This window comes from Syngnathus acus, chromosome 11, assembly GCF_901709675.1.
Source record: "Syngnathus acus chromosome 11, fSynAcu1.2, whole genome shotgun sequence".
NCBI lineage: Eukaryota > Metazoa > Chordata > Actinopteri > Syngnathiformes > Syngnathidae > Syngnathus > Syngnathus acus.
Window position 1 is genome coordinate 3,253,624 of NC_051096.1, and position 15,138 is coordinate 3,268,761.

Below are 15,138 nucleotides of genomic sequence, written 5' to 3' on the forward strand. Positions count from 1 at the left end.
TTCAAATTTTATTAGAGCTGGTCCACTGTTCCACGGCCAGGACGAAAGCCACACTGCTCCTCCTGAATCCGAGGTTCGACCTCCCGACGGACCTTCCGGAGAATCTATGATTCCCGAGCGCGGCACCGCTGCTGCTCACTGCTCCCCTCTCCCCCAGGGGATGGATCAAAATCACACGGGGATGGGTTAAATGCAGAGGACAAATTTCACCACACCCAGATGTGTGAGTGACGATCATTGGGACTTTAACTTGACTTTAACTCCTCTCCAGCACCCCTGAATAGACCTTACCAGGGAGGCTGAGGAGTGTGATTCCCCTGTAATTGGAACACACCCTCCGGTCCCCCTTCTTAAAGAGGGGAACCACCACCCCAGTCTGCCAATCCAGAGGCACCGTCCCCGATGTCCACGCAATGTTGTAGAGGCGTGTCAGCCATGACCGCCCCATAACATCCAGAGCCCTTAAGAACTCCGGGCGGATCTCATCCACCCCCGGTGGCCTTGCCACCGAGGAGTTTTTTAATTGCCTCAGTGACTTCGACCCCAGAGATTGGAGAGTCCGCCTCAGAGTCTCCAGGCCCCGCTTCCACAATGGAAGGCGTGTAGGTGGAATTGAGGAGGTCTTCGAAGTATTCTCCCCACCGACTCACGACGTCCCGAGTCGAGGTCAGCAGCACGCCATCCCCACTGTAAACAGTGTTGAAACAGTGCTTCCCCCTCCTGAGACGCCGGATGGTGGACCAGGATTTCCTCGAAGCCGTCCGGAAGTCATTCTCCATGGCCTCGCCAAACTCCTCCCACGCCCGGGTTTTTGCCTCAGCAACCGCCGAAGCCGCGTTCCGCTTGGCCATCCGGTACCTGTCAGCTGCTTCCGGAGTCCCGCAGGCCAAAACGGCCCGATAGGACTCCTTCTTCAGCTTGACGGCTTCCCTTACCGCCGGTGCCCACCAAGCGGGTTCAGGGATTGTCGCCACGACAGGCACCAACGACCTTACCGCCACAGCTCCGGTCGGCTGCCTCAACAATGGAGGCGCGGAACATGGTCCACTCGGACACCGGGACATGGGAAATTCTCTGCTGGAGGTGGGAGTTGAAGCTCTTCCTGACAGGGGATTCTGCCAGACGTTCCCAGCAGACCCTCACAGACCGTTTGGGTCTGCCAGGTCGGACCGGCATACAGTATCATTTAGCCTGTTGTTGCTCGTTCATGTCTGTTCTTGGTGTTGGATTTTGTCTAATACATTTCCCCCAAACCGCGACTTATACTCCGGAGCAACTTATATATGGTTTTTTTTTCACTTTATTGTGCATTTTATGGCTAATGCGACGTATATGCCGGAGCAACTTTTAGTCCGAAAAATATGGTTCATGTGTTCCGTTTTATTGATTTAGATGTTGAATTATTAGTTTAATGGATTAAGTGAGAAAGGGGTAGGAATCTAAAAAGCTATGCTTCCTCCTACTCCTTTTCGAGCGTAATTTGTTGTGTATTTTTTTTTTCAGTTTGTTGTTTTTTTGTTTTGTTTGTTTGTTTCATGGACTTAGATATGGCACTCTAAAGTGTTGTTTTATTTTTTCCCCTATTTTAAATATGTTCAAAATAAAGATAAATCAATCAATCAATCAATGTCAAATATGAGAGAGAATATAAAATATATATATACATTGTGCATATATACTAGTTTGTCTCTAGTGGCAAAAATGTTTTATTTTGAAATTGCTGTGATCTACTTGGCACCAGAAATAATGACAACATGTCCAACACTTGTTTAGTATTTTTTATAACATATAAAAATGTAAATGTGACGTGTGTAAAATGTGATAGTTTCACAAACAGCTCACGGTCATGCCTTTTTTGTTGTTGTTGCTGATACGCTTGCAATAAAACACTTTGGTGATCTTTGCTGAGTTGTCTTGCAAGTGGAGCGCCACAACAATATCGGTAGCGTGTTGAGATGCTGACTCGTTTAAATTCATCATATACTCCTGAAAACATGACACAAAGCGAGCGTCTCATCGACGTGTTTCAAGCTAGCTGGCTCAATTTGCTTCGCATTGGTCCAAATTATCCATAACAAAAATGCTGGAAAATTTAAAGTATCATAAATTAATAACATGTAAATATTTATATTTTACTGACATATAAAGAGTATACCAATCAAGCAGAACAAATGAAGAAATAAAACAATAAATTCTAGGGTGCAAATATCAAAGTTAATCACCAACAAAAACACAAAAACAAACAAATTTGTATGATTTTTAAGATGCACAATGCTTAAGAATCGTGTGTTTACTGCTCTGAGCTAAAGGAACGCTGCTCAAAGTGGCCAGTAGATGGCAATCTCACACTCCCAAAAGTCTGGGAAGGTCGTGACCTACAGAGGATGACACAGGAAACATTCCAAATGAGTACTTTTTTTTTTCTTCTTTTTTAAGATACATTTTACCAAGAGTCCTCAAGTTTCAATGTTCATATTGTACATCACTGATAATATACTTCCTACTTGCACGTATTGGCAAATAATACCGAAGCATTATAAAACGATTCATTTCTTAACATTCATGATTTTTAAAAGCAAAAACAAGCAAGTGACAGGACAAAACTACAAAAAAAAAAACTGGCAGTTCTCAAAGATTATACGCAAATATCAAAGTTATATACAAGTGAACTGATTTAGGGCAGTGATTATTTGCATACCACTAGACGACGCCTAGATGTGCCACACAGAATGGTAAATTTCAGAGATTAGACGCATTCAAAGAAAAAAATTAAATGGCCATCCTGGAGGTCATCAGCTTTTGTCTCCTCTTTGGATCTGTTGGAATCATGATGCATTTACTGTCTTTCTTTTAAAACGAGTGAAGTACAACAGCAGTAGCTTCCCAGGACATGCGCTGCCTGCTGGATTAGAAAGCATGTTAATCTCATGTAATCTTATTTCATCTCGGTGATCTCCTGGGTCTGTGTGAGTGTCCAGCGTGATCAAAAAGGACGGTTACGATACCATTCACATGGAAATGGTCGACTGTATTCAAGAGTCTGGTGAGTGAACAGCTGCGGGGATGACGACTTGTTTTGCATGGCTGCGTAATGTTGTTTTCTCAACGGCCACCCAGCCCGACTGGTTTGCATATCAACTGACCAATATTTATCAATGTCTCTTTCATTTTAGGGCTGTGCACGCCTTTGTAATTGTGATCTCTAGCCCACCAGCCTAGGAGAAAAATACTAGAGAGAGAGAGAGAGAGAGAGAGAGAGAGAGAGAGAGAGAGAGAGAGAGAGAGAGAGAGAGAGAGAGAGAGAGACTACTGATGAGTCAGAAGTGGTTGTGATGTAATCCTTTCCTTCCACGCCACCTCCCGCACGAACGATACAAACTGGCCCTGTGTGAAGTGGACCTGCTCTACCTGCTGTTAAACAAAAAGTTACGCATACAGTGCTTGTCAATGAATTCCATCTCTGACATGGCAATAAAATAAATAAAACACTGAGATTCTTTAAATGTGTGGTTCTTAAACTTAAAAGTACCACCAAAAAAATACTTGGCGCTCTGCAACTAATTTTAAAATGCAGCAAAGTAGGCCAAAGGTATTAATTGTCACACGCACAGGTTAAATAGCAGTGATTCTTAATTATGATTGCTTTTTTTTATTTATTTTTTTAAATATGTTACTGGCCTTGAACCTAAAAATGTTCTCATTTAATCCACTTTTGCTGATACATAAAAAAAACCGAATGTCATCTCCCCGGCTTCCATTGCACCATTGCAGTGACGCATGCGCATGCGCAGTGTTTCGCCTCCACGCAACACGATGGAGCTCTCGCGAGCTAGCCTTTTTATTTATTTTTTTACGACAAATTGGACGCTTTTAACATCTACACCTAAATCTGGATCGTTCGGGGACTCTTGCTTCGCCCAGGGATTATAAAAAGCGACAGACATTTGGGCAATGGTGATTAAATCGGCAAAAAACGCGACTTGTCACGTGAGCAATCCTGGCCAATCACCGAGAGACAAGCACAGACTCAAGCCTGCTCTTTGTTTGGATTATTGTGGCGGTTCTACCCGAAACTGTTCAGGAATTACTTGTTCAATTTCTACGTAGGGGTGCAAAAATGAGATTTTTCTTCACCAGGGCCCTGTGAAATAGGCTCGTTTGAATTGCTTGGCAGTAGTTTCGTTTCCAAGTTTCGCTCAGCATTGAGAGTCGGGGTGTATCTGGTCATGTGATTACCCCTCCTCCACCCTGCCCCGTAGAATGGGAGAAGGGCGGACATGTTGGAGGGAATGTGTTGCTTAAAAAAAAAAAAAAAAAAAGTATCGTGTTGGAAGATCAGAAGATGTTTTCGAGACAAGTTTCGCAGTATCGTTTGGATTTACCAAGCCACATTTGTCTTTATTTTAATCCTTGGGATTTGGGGGGTATACCTTTTTTAATATTTACATTTCTTATCACTATCAACTTCGCACGCATTTTTATCACATTTTCCCCTTCCACAATGTTTTCTCTGTTTTGTCGTGGTTTTATTTGCATGTTTAAGTGACTTTGCTGGTCGTCTGTAACCTTGGAGAGTGGGGGATGGGCGCATGTTATTGGCTAACCATTGACACGTTAGACGAATTTTGTCAAGTTTTCTTCCTTTCGGATGTTATATGTCACTTTCGCTATTTGATACCAAAGTGTGCAGTTAGCGACCTCATGCTTTTAGTTACATGGCAAATTTTTATTCGACGTGAGATTAGCAGCCCGACTAGTTCCAAGCCGCGATAAAACTGCTGCGTCATCCTGTTGTTCCGGTTGCCAAGCACGTATTCAGCGTTTTTACGTTTTTTTCACGATAGTCATGCTTGATCGCTATTTTTTGTTTTATTGATGTCATTGCGCACGTTTCACTGTTTTGACAATATACTCTTTGTTCTCAACGCGGGCCATGTTCGACGTCGTTTGTGTCTTTCAGTATAGGTGAAACGCAATTGTCAATGTGGTTTCCGTTCGGTGGTGACACGTACTGGATTTAGAAGTGTCATTTGGGAAAATTATTGCGATACCTGAGCACAATTAGATGATTTAAATCGTCGTCGTCGTGGAATAAGATGGCGACCGGCGCCCCTCTGCGACTGATCTTCTGGTGAGTGGGGAGAGGCCAGAATCGGTATGAGGGCGGTGTCATCCTGCGGCTCGACCAATCGGGTTGCAGAAGGACGCACAGAAAGCCCGCGTTTGTTGCGCATTGGCCAATCGCCGCCTCCGCTTTGCATAGGTTGACGTAATTCAAGACCTTTCAGTTTAGGGTCCCTTTCAACGTCCTTGCAAAAATATCTGCTAGCTCATGATCACGAAGAAGGGACGTGAACACGATAAGTTGAAGGAAAAGGCCACAAAGGCTTTGTGTGACTCCCTTTACAGTAAAGAATTGCTTTTAATGCTTTCTACTTCAAAGGCTTAGCGAGCCGTTTCAGGGTGCAGTGAAGCTGACTTGCAACGCGAAGAGCCAATCGCAACTCAAAGGGCGGGGACGTTTTCAGCACGCGTAGCCAATAGGGTGCGTCGTGGGTTTATAAAGGAGCTGGCGTAACTAAGCAAGCGCCATTTCTACGAAGCAGGAGGAAGTCTACGTCGCTGCTGGAGAAACCGATAAAAAAAAAAAAAAAAAAAACACGGGAAGCGGAACACAACCGGATACTGGCTCGAATATAGCAAAACGCAATCCGGATCCATCCCGATGGATATGGCCGTTAACCAGCTGATTGACAGGTATCTACTGGTAAACTTGACTCTCAGCTTCCCATCGGATGCGATATTTGCCCCCCAAAAAATGTCATGAATCTTTATTTTATTTTGATATGTTGGGACTATGCCGGCGCTGTGTCCGTATGCGCGCGCCAAAGTATCCCCGGAGAAATTGATGCGTACACGGGAACTATTGACTAAGATCGGACACGGAGTTTATGACGCGGCACTAAAATGTGTGTAAATGTGTCGGCTATGTTTGCATGATGCCGGCGCGATGTTTGCAGCGCTGCTAGCCTTGGTTCGGTCCCATTAGCGCCCAGTAATTTTGGCGCAATCGCACATCACTATGACACATATATTCCATTTAAATCGTAATTAACGCCTTAGTATGTATGCTACGATGTTATGACGTGTTAGTTTCGGACTGGACCAATGGTTGTTATGATCGTAGCCGGCCGTGGTGGTTTTGTTTCAACCGGTCAAGTCTAAGATGCTACTTGACCATTGTGTGGTCCGTTGTCCAGGTTACGGCGCCCAGTGTCACTCAAATTAGAGATTAAACTGCTTTTTTTTTTTTTTTTTTTACCATTTGACTTTATTTTTTATTTTGCGACTAAGAACCAGTATTTGTTAGCCTAATAGAACAATCACCAAGTCATTTTTGTATGTTCACAGAAAGACAATAAATTGAACAAACACGAGTCCACTTGCCTCGATTAAACCTTTGCAGGTTACCATGACTGACAAGACTTGATTCATCAGACGTAATGAAACTTTTTGGCAAGAAATGTTTTGAATACATTGTGTCAGGAAGCTAAAATGCAACTATGCTATTAGGGTTAAAATGTGTTCACATCCACTTTGTTTTCTAATGTTGTACCTTTTTTTTTATATATAAAAATAATAATAATAAAGCACTAATTGTCAAATGTTTCCAAAGGCTCTTATCATTCAAAAAACTGATGAATACAACCAGATTTGGTGTATTTTGCCAATTTGTCTCCTGCTCCTTCCACAAGGCAAATCAAAATCAAATTATTTTTTTCCCACAGAGAAAAAAAAATTCTGCTTGCAGTTAAATAATGCTGATAATTATGTGGGTATAAACACTTTACAGCAAAGTAGAAATCCTCCAGCAACTTGCACGCTTACAGCGGCCACTAGGGGCAGTAGCGAGTCAATAGAAGCCACGTTGCAGGTCAAAGCAACATTTCCTGTAACAAGATGACTGCCACTGTGAAAAAAGGCAACATTTATAAAAGTCTACAGGATGACATTCTGATCTTGAGACGTCAATAACTATAGAAGCGCTGGTAGATGAGCACCCTACTTTTTTGAGGAGGTGTAGCGGGGGCGCTGTTCAGTCAGAATTTCTCTGCAATAACTGATTTATATAGTCATCATTTGTCCCCTGAATGATGTAATATTATCAATAAATGGAGACAAAGATGAATTAATCTCTCCTTACTGCATAGCCTTGCTAAGCTGCCACACTGTGCTCTCCACAGCTCCCACGGTGGGCTGGATGTCGGCCTAATGGGGCTCACGGCACTGGAGCAGAGTTCCGGCACGGCTGGAAAAAGAATCCGGAAGCCGTCTCTGCTCTATGAAGGCTTTGAAAGCCCGGGAATGCCACTACACAACCAGGCCCCCGGGCACCCACAGTCCCTGACAAAAGAGTCTGGCCGACGGGGGAAGATGACCAACCAGCTGCAGTTCCTTCAGAAGGTTGTGCTCAAGTCGCTGTGGCGTCACCATTTTGCGTGGCCCTTCCACGAGCCAGTCGACTCCGTCAAGCTCAACCTGCCTGTGAGTTTGCGTCAAAACATGTTAGGGGCATGGCTGGGCAAAGTCTCCATTTCTTTTCAAATAAGTTTCATTTTATAAATGTTTTAATCTCTCCAGGATTATCACAAGATCATCAAAGTCCCAATGGACTTGGGCACCATCAAGAGGAGGCTTGAGAACAACTACTACTACAGTGCCAGCGAATGCATGCAGGACTTCAACACCATGTTTACCAACTGCTACATTTACAATAAGGTACGACCGACCGCTGTGAACGAAGCAGGACGAGAGGCCCCTCATTGTTTGCTTTCCGTGTGTGTCTTTATAGCCGTCGGACGACATCGTCTTAATGGCCCAGTCACTGGAGAAAGCGTTTCTACAGAAAGTGGCGCAGATGCCCCCCGAGGAAGTGGACTTGAGCCCTCCCCCGCCACGCAGCAGACCCATCAAAGCGGGAAAGAGGGGCAGAGGAAGTATGGGTGCGTGGCAAAGCCCAATTGACAATTGTTTTTTTTTTATTATTATTAAATGCCTCACAGGCAAAGAAAATCCGTCAAAGCTACGGCTCACACATTTTTGCTAAGCATCGTCTCGTATTTTGCTCCTCAGCCTCCGGCGGCATCACCACCGCGCACCAGGTGCCCGCCGTCTCACAGTCTGTGTACTCGCCGACCACCCCGGAGACCCCCGAGACCATCTTGTCCACCCTGCCGAAAGCCATCTTGACCAAGAGTTTGTCCCTCACCCTCCCTAGTGAGCACGGCATCCCCCAAATGACCAGCCTGCCGCCCATACAGCCCACCACCAAGGTAAGACTCGCCATGATAATATGCTAATAGGGGAAATGAGACATGGCAAACACCCTTGTAATTTTCTTTTGATGACAGAAAAAAGGCGTGAAGAGGAAAGCTGACACGACCACCCCCACCACGGTGGCCATGCCCATCATGAGCTCCATGAACGTTGCTGGCATGGGCTTAGGCCTGGGCAGAGGGCACGACTCGCCGCTCACCCTCACCGCGCTCGGAGTAGAGCACGACACAGGCCTGAGCCTTGGCCAAAGTCTAGGCCTGAGCCAGGGTCTGGGTCTCAACCAAGCCATGGGTATAAATGCGGATCACGGACAGATCCTGCTGGGTGGCAAAGCACCCGGAGGCTGCAGGAGAGGAGTAAGCGGGCGGCCCATCAAGCCCCCCAAGAAGGATCTGCCCGACTCCATCTTGCCAACGCCGGTGCGTCGCAGCAAGCTAACGCCGCAGCTGCGCTACTGTAGCGGTGTCCTGAAGGAGCTTCTGTCCAAGAAGCACGCCGCCTACGCCTGGCCTTTCTACAAGCCCGTGGACGCGTCCTCACTTGGTCTCCACGACTACCACGAAATCATCAAGCAGCCTATGGACCTCAGCACTATCAAGGTACGCCAGGATGCGCTAGCTAGAGTTAATTAGAGATGTTATTTACTAACGAGAATCTGTTTCATGGCTTGCAGAGGAAGATGGATAGCAGAGAGTACGTGGACGCTCAGCAGTTTTCGGCAGACATCAGGCTGATGTTCTCCAACTGCTACAAGTACAACCCCCCTGATCACGATGTGGTTGCCATGGCTCGAAAGCTCCAGGTAAGCCTCGCTCCAATGAGGCAGGTCCATTATGGGGAAGTGGGCAGTGCCCAAAGGTCACACGTTGGCTCGCCCATCAGGACGTTTTTGAGTTCTGCTTCGCCAAGATGCCCGACGAGCAGCCGGCACCCCCGAGCTCCTCGTCGTCTTCCTCCTCGTCCTCTTCCTCTTCGTCCGAGAGCGATCTGAGTACCGAGGAGAGCGAGAGCGAAAGCAGCCCCAGTTCGGACTCTGAAGAGGAGCGAGCCAACCGCTTGGCTGAGCTTCAGGAGCAGGTATCGTCCGTGAAAGTGAACCTCGCCGTGTGCGTCCACTGTCACTTTCTGACCCCCGACTTTCTTTTCTCCTCCCAAGCTGAAAGCCGTCCACGAGCAGCTCACGGCACTCTCTCAGGGCCCCATAGTGAAACCCAAGAAAAAGAAAGAAAAGAAGGACAAGAAGAAGAAAAAGAGGAAGGGTGAGAAGCACCAGAAGATCGAAGAGGAGTTGGTGCCAATCAGGCCCACCAAGCCCCCCAAAGTTAGCAAAACCCCCAAAAATAAGAGCAATAAGGCAATGGGCCTTCCTATGATACCAATCAAGAAGGGCCAGAGCAAGAAAAACAACAAGAGCAAGTGAGTGCTGACACCTGCTGGGCATTGTTGGTACTACATGCTTGTGTGATAAATCATCAATATGTTTGATATTGCTTCAAATCGCCAGGTCTAAAAAGGGAGGCATGATGTTCAGCGTGCCGCCAGCTATCCCAGAGCCTCTAATACACCATTTTGACTCGGACGAGGAGGAAGAAACTGCGCCCATGTCATACGATGAGAAGCGGCAGCTCAGCCTGGACATCAACAAGCTACCGGGCGAGAAGCTGGGTCGCGTGGTTTACATCATCCAGTCGCGAGAACCATCCCTCCGAGACACCAACCCAGAGGAGATCGAGATCGACTTTGAGACGCTCAAGCCGTCCACGCTGCGAGAGCTGGAACGCTACGTCATGACGTGCCTGAGGAAGAAGCCGCGCAAGCCTTACGGTAAGGAATAAAAGGCGATGGACGCCTTTTTTTCCATAAAGTTGTAAACTTGAATCTCAATTGCGCGTTCCCTTCAAAGCCATCAAGAACAGTGCCGGAAAGTCACGTGAGGAGCTGGCGCTGGAGAAACAACTTGAACTGGAGAGAAGGCTAATTGATGTCAGCGGGCAGCTCAACTCTGGCAAGAAGCCCACCAAAGCCAAGCGTAAGTTTCTACTTTCTGCTTCTGAGGTAACAAGGTAGATGTTACCTGTATTCAAATATACTTGCATTTATTTAATTAAATACTCTTAGTAATCACAAAGGGGCTTCAACTCAAATTTTTGAAGATCGCTCATCGCTGTTTCTTTTTCATTTTTGTAGTGGAGAAACCGGCCACCGAGTCAAGCACTCAGCCGTCACGCCTCAGCGCCAGCAGCTCCTCCTCAGACTCTTCCTCGTCTTCCTCATCCTCATCATCCTCTGACACCAGCGAATCCGACTCTGGCTGAGAGGCAGAAGACTTTCTGAATTTTTTTCTTGCTTTATTTTGTACGAAGGGGCGGTCACCTTACCACAACCCCCTGTTGCGCCACTCCCCAGTGGACTGGACCAGAGCAGCCGGTCCAGCTGAGAGACGGCGTCTTTATTGGGCCGCATGAGGAGAGGCCGGCAGGGGACTTATTTTTGGGTCCGGGTAGGGTCTGAATTGGGCCGAGTTCGGGAAGCTTCATCGGGGGGGAGATGCATTGCATGTGTCGGGGAGTTTGGGTGTTCGAGCCAGAGTCCGTTCTACTTCTGGAGATGATTTCCCTTCTAACTGTGCTCGCTGTCTTGACGGTGTGTGTAGATGTTCTGTACAGTTATAGAACTTTTCTTTTATAAAGAAGTATTTTACTATTCCCTTTTTGGGAAACATCGACTGTTTGTCTTTACATTAATGCTCAAGATGTTTGTCTTTACATTAATGCTTGAGAAGACAAACGTGTGCGTGGGTGTGTGTGTGTGTGTGTGTGTGACCTGCCGAAGTTCTCCATAGTTTTGACGCAGGCGTTAAAAAGTGGGCATGGCGCTCAATCCGTGTGATGTTTAAGTCAGATGAGTGTTTTGTTTTGCCCCTCCTTTGAATTGTTTCTGTACACTCGATTGCTCCTTGTGACCAATTTGCTAATAAAAAACAAAAGCAGAAAGGACATCTGTTTACTTCTTTATTTCAATTAAAGCAATTTGACATTTTAGAGCTGCTCACCAAACATTGTTTAGAATGGAAAAGAAACCTACTGATCCTTTGTTTTGTGTCATAGTGACTCATTTAATGGATAAATGTAGTGTCTGAGGAGCAAAGTAAGCAAGAAGTGTTTAAAAACGTTGCATTTTGTATGAAATGTATCCTTTTTTCATGGTGACCAAATTCAAAAGTTAAACGATCAACTTTCGCCTTCACGCCAGCGCAGTTTTAGCGCCATCTAACGGCCAAACAGGAAACTACAAAAATACAAAAGCAATATGGCGACCGCCGGGCGACTTGTATCAAGGTTGGCAGTGGTGACGGGTAAATGAACCAAAACCATTTGGCAGCTGTATTAACTCTGTAAAGTTAATCTTCCAGTAGTGGGTTATTATTTTTGTTTCCTTTCCACCGCAGCAAACTCGGATACTACTTTTCGAACACGTCACAAAATGTGCAAACCGGCGCATTACAACTGTGCGAGGTCAGACGAAGGCATTTCTCTTATTTAAGGAAAAATAATGTGATTCTAAGGAACGTTCACTGAACCATTATCTGTCATTGCATCAACAGATAATCTTGAAACATGGCAAAACCCAAAAAGATTAATTAAAATACAGCGTACTCACCGGACATGCTTATTTGTAGAAAGAAGACCGTGTTGCCACTTGAAGTGGCGAATAAATCTTGGCATCAAACTCTTAATGTCCATTTTAACTTGAAAGGTCATTTTTGAAAATAAATTTTTGCAATCTTCCCGACATTAGGCCTCACCGGCACCTGCGTCAGATAAATGCAGTAATGATAAAACGAAAAATTAAACCCGAAATATGATTGGTTCGGGAAAATCCAGCGATTTAAAAAAACAATATTTATTTTATCATTATTTTTGCAAATAATAATAAGGCACACTCTTAAGACTTTGTTGGAAACAAATTGATAGAATTTCATATAAATTGTAAATGGTCATGCAGAAGCAATCTGAATGACAACTACTTTTAAGAAGGTTATAATTTTTCTGTAGCCCTGGATTGGTCGCCATTCAATGACAGGCAACATTTTGGACAGGTCACCATGTCAGTGTGATTTCTCGTCTCATCCAGGTGGCGGTAGCGGAATTGGTCGCGCCGTGTGCCAGCGTTTGGCCTCCGAGGGCGCCTCCGTGGTAGTCGCTGACATCAACGAGGCGTCGGCCAATGAGACGCTGCAAAGCTTGCCAGGTGACCTCAGGGGTCAAGCACACATGGCTGCGGCGGCGAACGTGGCGTCAAAAGAGAGTGTGAAGACTCTGCTCACAAGCATCCAAGTTTGTCCTTCATTTTACATCTTTGACCCCAAGATCTCAATTGAGAACAAATATGACGAATAAATCTGTTCAGGCTCGCTACTTCCAGCCGCCCTCGGTGTGCGTGAATGCGGCAGGCATCACCCTGGACAACTTCCTGCTAGACATGGAGGAGGATGACTTTGACAAGGTGGTCCAGGTCAACCTGAAGGTAGGATAACCATCTGGTCCCATCCACTCATCTTGCTCCGTCTAACTAAATTTGTCTCTCCAGGGCTCCTTTTTGGTCATACAGGCGGTTGCTCAGGCCCTGGTGGCCTGTGGAGCCACCAAAGGATCCATCATTACTCTGGGAAGCATTGTGGGCAAAGTATGCAACCATATAGTTCCGTTAATGTGAGATGCTTGAGGTTGATCATGCTTGATGGATTATGTTCCAGGTGGGAAACATAGGACAGGTCAATTACGCCGCCTCAAAATCCGGAGTACAAGGTTTAACTATGACGGCCGCCAAGGAGCTCAGTAGGTGAGCAGAGCGAATGCCGCCGTAAAAATATCACGGACGCAATGTTCAGATGGGAACATCGTATGGAATTTCAGGTATGGGATTCGGTGTAACTGCGTGCTGCCAGGGTTCATATCGACACCCATGACGGACGCGGTGCCCGAGAAAGTGATCAGCAAGGTAAATTAATAATAAATCAAAATTAATTAAATTAATACCCGTACACTAATTTTGAATTAACATAAAAAAGCAAGGAAGACATTATAAACAATCATTAAATTATATTGATGTCAAAACTGTTTTAAATCAGCTCCATTGTGTTGTCTGCTTACACTGCCACCCTGTGGCCGTTAGAAAGAATGCAGCTTTGATGAATACTATAAGTAAATGTTATTTTCCTAAATGTGAAGTCAATCATGAGTCTAAAACTCTGACGTAAATTTGTATGAACTAATGTTTTAATAAATACATGTATATTTTGTCTTACTTTTAACACCGTGTCTCTGGTTGTTTTGTTTTTATGTCAGATGAAAGCTTTGATACCACTGAGAAGAATGGGAGAAGCTACAGGTGACCAATTTTCGCAAATTTCTCCCTATTTGTGCACCATAAGTGCCATAAGATTTTTTATCATTGATTTTTAACGTGTGTAAATTGGTCTGTCATCCTGTAGAGGTTGCTGATGTATGTGCCTTCCTTGCTTCGGATGATTCTCGTTACGTTACGGGTACAAGCCTGGAAGTGACAGGTACGAAATGCACACCTCTGTCAGACACTTTTATATTTCTGCGCCAAATTGTACAATTATTTGTGTCTTTCTCCTTCAGGTGGACTTTTCATGGGCTGAAGCAGAAGCTTGCTGAACAATATTTGTATGCCTTAAGACACTGATTTGCGTAACCATGTGAATTGATGGTGGGTGGATGTTTATAATTGCTCTGTTGCCCTCTTGTGGTGAATGCCTGAAGCACATGCTTAATTCATTATAAACATATATACATTCAGCCACATGTACATAATATACACATTGCACATAATGAACATAATGAACATAAAGTACATAATATGTAAGTATATATATAATGGTTTAAGCATGTGCTTCAGACATTCACCACGAGGGGGCGACAGAGCAATTCAAAACCCACGCCCATCATTAATTTACTTGGTTACGCAGTCCAAGTGAATCTTTGCCCCGCAGGCCAGTGCCAAATTCAAGATTTGGTCCGGTATAGAACATTTGTGGTCCAATAAAGTGTGTCTACTTTGTTTAATGCCAAATAGATGCACTAAATTTAGTTAGTCAAAATAAATAAAATATTTGAAAAAAATGTCTCTAAATATCAATTTGACTTTTTAGAAATAAAGAATTTACCAAATCTCTTTTTAGCATGAATTTAACAATAGTTGTTTACCCAAATAGATGCTTACAATGTTTTCTTTACTATTTTCTGTGATTCCTAAAATAAATCAATTGTTGAAATTATACTAAGCGAAAATCCATGGAAACAAAAACCTATTCCTGAGGTAATCCACACCTCACAGGTGTGTCAAGTCGTGAATTAGATGCATAATTACTGCTACCGATCTTTGTGCCATTTTAATTTGCACAGATGAATCGTTAAAAAAGCACAGATTTAGCCACACTTTCGAAATTGTCGATAAAGGTGAACTGTAGTGGTCAGTAAAACTCACCCGAGTCTTTCTGGGTGTTGCTGGCACGTAATGGAGAAGAGGAGCATGGTTAAGGTCCACAAGCTTGGTCTTCTTATTTAAGTGCACTTCCCAAAATCAGCAAAATCCTTCCAGGGAAGCTTGCATTACTTGGTGAACAAACATTAAACAAAAGTAGCAAAGAATAAATTGTTTAGGGTTTGATGCATGAAATTATGAGACAAAATCTTGACAAAGAAACTATTAAGCTCATAAAATGAATAACTCCAATAGACAAAATCATAAAGGAGCATTCGTGTAAAACCGCAC

The 15,138-nt window shown here is 44.5% G+C and overlaps 2 protein-coding genes and 2 long non-coding RNA genes across 5 annotated transcripts; 3 read left to right on the forward strand and 1 right to left on the reverse strand.

Annotated features, from left to right (window-relative positions):
* Positions 1–1,490: 1,490 nt before the first annotated feature.
* On the reverse strand, positions 1,491–5,178 carry LOC119130448. Its single transcript, XR_005099407.1, has 2 exons — positions 5,052–5,178; positions 1,491–2,375 (listed from the first exon to the last, which is right to left on the reverse strand). It is a non-coding gene; the product is annotated as an uncharacterized LOC119130448 (long non-coding RNA).
* On the forward strand, positions 1,745–15,037 carry LOC119130444. Its single transcript, XR_005099400.1, has 4 exons — positions 1,745–1,824; positions 4,175–4,181; positions 14,895–14,904; positions 15,027–15,037. It is a non-coding gene; the product is annotated as an uncharacterized LOC119130444 (long non-coding RNA).
* On the forward strand, positions 4,181–11,333 carry brd2a (bromodomain containing 2a). The gene is made up of 12 exons (XM_037263837.1): positions 4,181–5,757; positions 7,245–7,545; positions 7,642–7,779; positions 7,853–8,003; positions 8,134–8,333; positions 8,412–8,936; positions 9,011–9,139; positions 9,220–9,414; positions 9,494–9,753; positions 9,842–10,161; positions 10,241–10,366; positions 10,525–11,333. The coding sequence occupies exons 1-12, from the start codon at positions 5,726–5,728 to the stop codon at positions 10,650–10,652; spliced, it is 2,505 nt and encodes an 834-aa protein (XP_037119732.1). The 5' UTR covers positions 4,181–5,725; the 3' UTR covers positions 10,653–11,333.
* On the forward strand, positions 11,593–14,414 carry hsd17b8 (hydroxysteroid (17-beta) dehydrogenase 8). Of its 2 annotated transcripts, none has more exons than XM_037264190.1 (9): positions 11,593–11,692; positions 12,472–12,674; positions 12,748–12,864; positions 12,928–13,023; positions 13,094–13,179; positions 13,254–13,338; positions 13,686–13,728; positions 13,832–13,906; positions 13,986–14,414. In XM_037264190.1, exons 1-9 carry the CDS (start codon positions 11,647–11,649, stop codon positions 14,003–14,005), a joined length of 771 nt encoding a protein of 256 aa, XP_037120085.1. In that variant the 5' UTR covers positions 11,593–11,646; the 3' UTR covers positions 14,006–14,414. The 2 variants fall into 2 exon arrangements, with proteins under 2 accessions (XP_037120085.1, XP_037120086.1); XM_037264191.1 differs by having other exon boundaries at positions 12,748–12,843.
* Positions 15,038–15,138: the final 101 nt, after the last annotated feature.

Excerpts from the sequence above, each read along its gene's own strand:
- hsd17b8 (XM_037264190.1), top strand. The coding sequence starts at position 11,647 with ATGGCGACCGCCGGGCGACTTGTATCAAGGTTGGCAGTGGTGACGG. Across the intron at positions 13,024-13,093 it reads TGGGAAGCATTGTGGGCAAA|GTGGGAAACATAGGACAGGT; the intron begins GTATGCAACCAT and ends ATTATGTTCCAG. Across the intron at positions 13,339-13,685 it reads CCGAGAAAGTGATCAGCAAG|ATGAAAGCTTTGATACCACT; the intron begins GTAAATTAATAA and ends TTTTTATGTCAG.
- brd2a (XM_037263837.1), top strand. The coding sequence starts at position 5,726 with ATGGATATGGCCGTTAACCAGCTGATTGACAG. Across the intron at positions 7,780-7,852 it reads ACTGCTACATTTACAATAAG|CCGTCGGACGACATCGTCTT; the intron begins GTACGACCGACC and ends GTGTCTTTATAG. Across the intron at positions 9,415-9,493 it reads TGGCTGAGCTTCAGGAGCAG|CTGAAAGCCGTCCACGAGCA; the intron begins GTATCGTCCGTG and ends TCTCCTCCCAAG.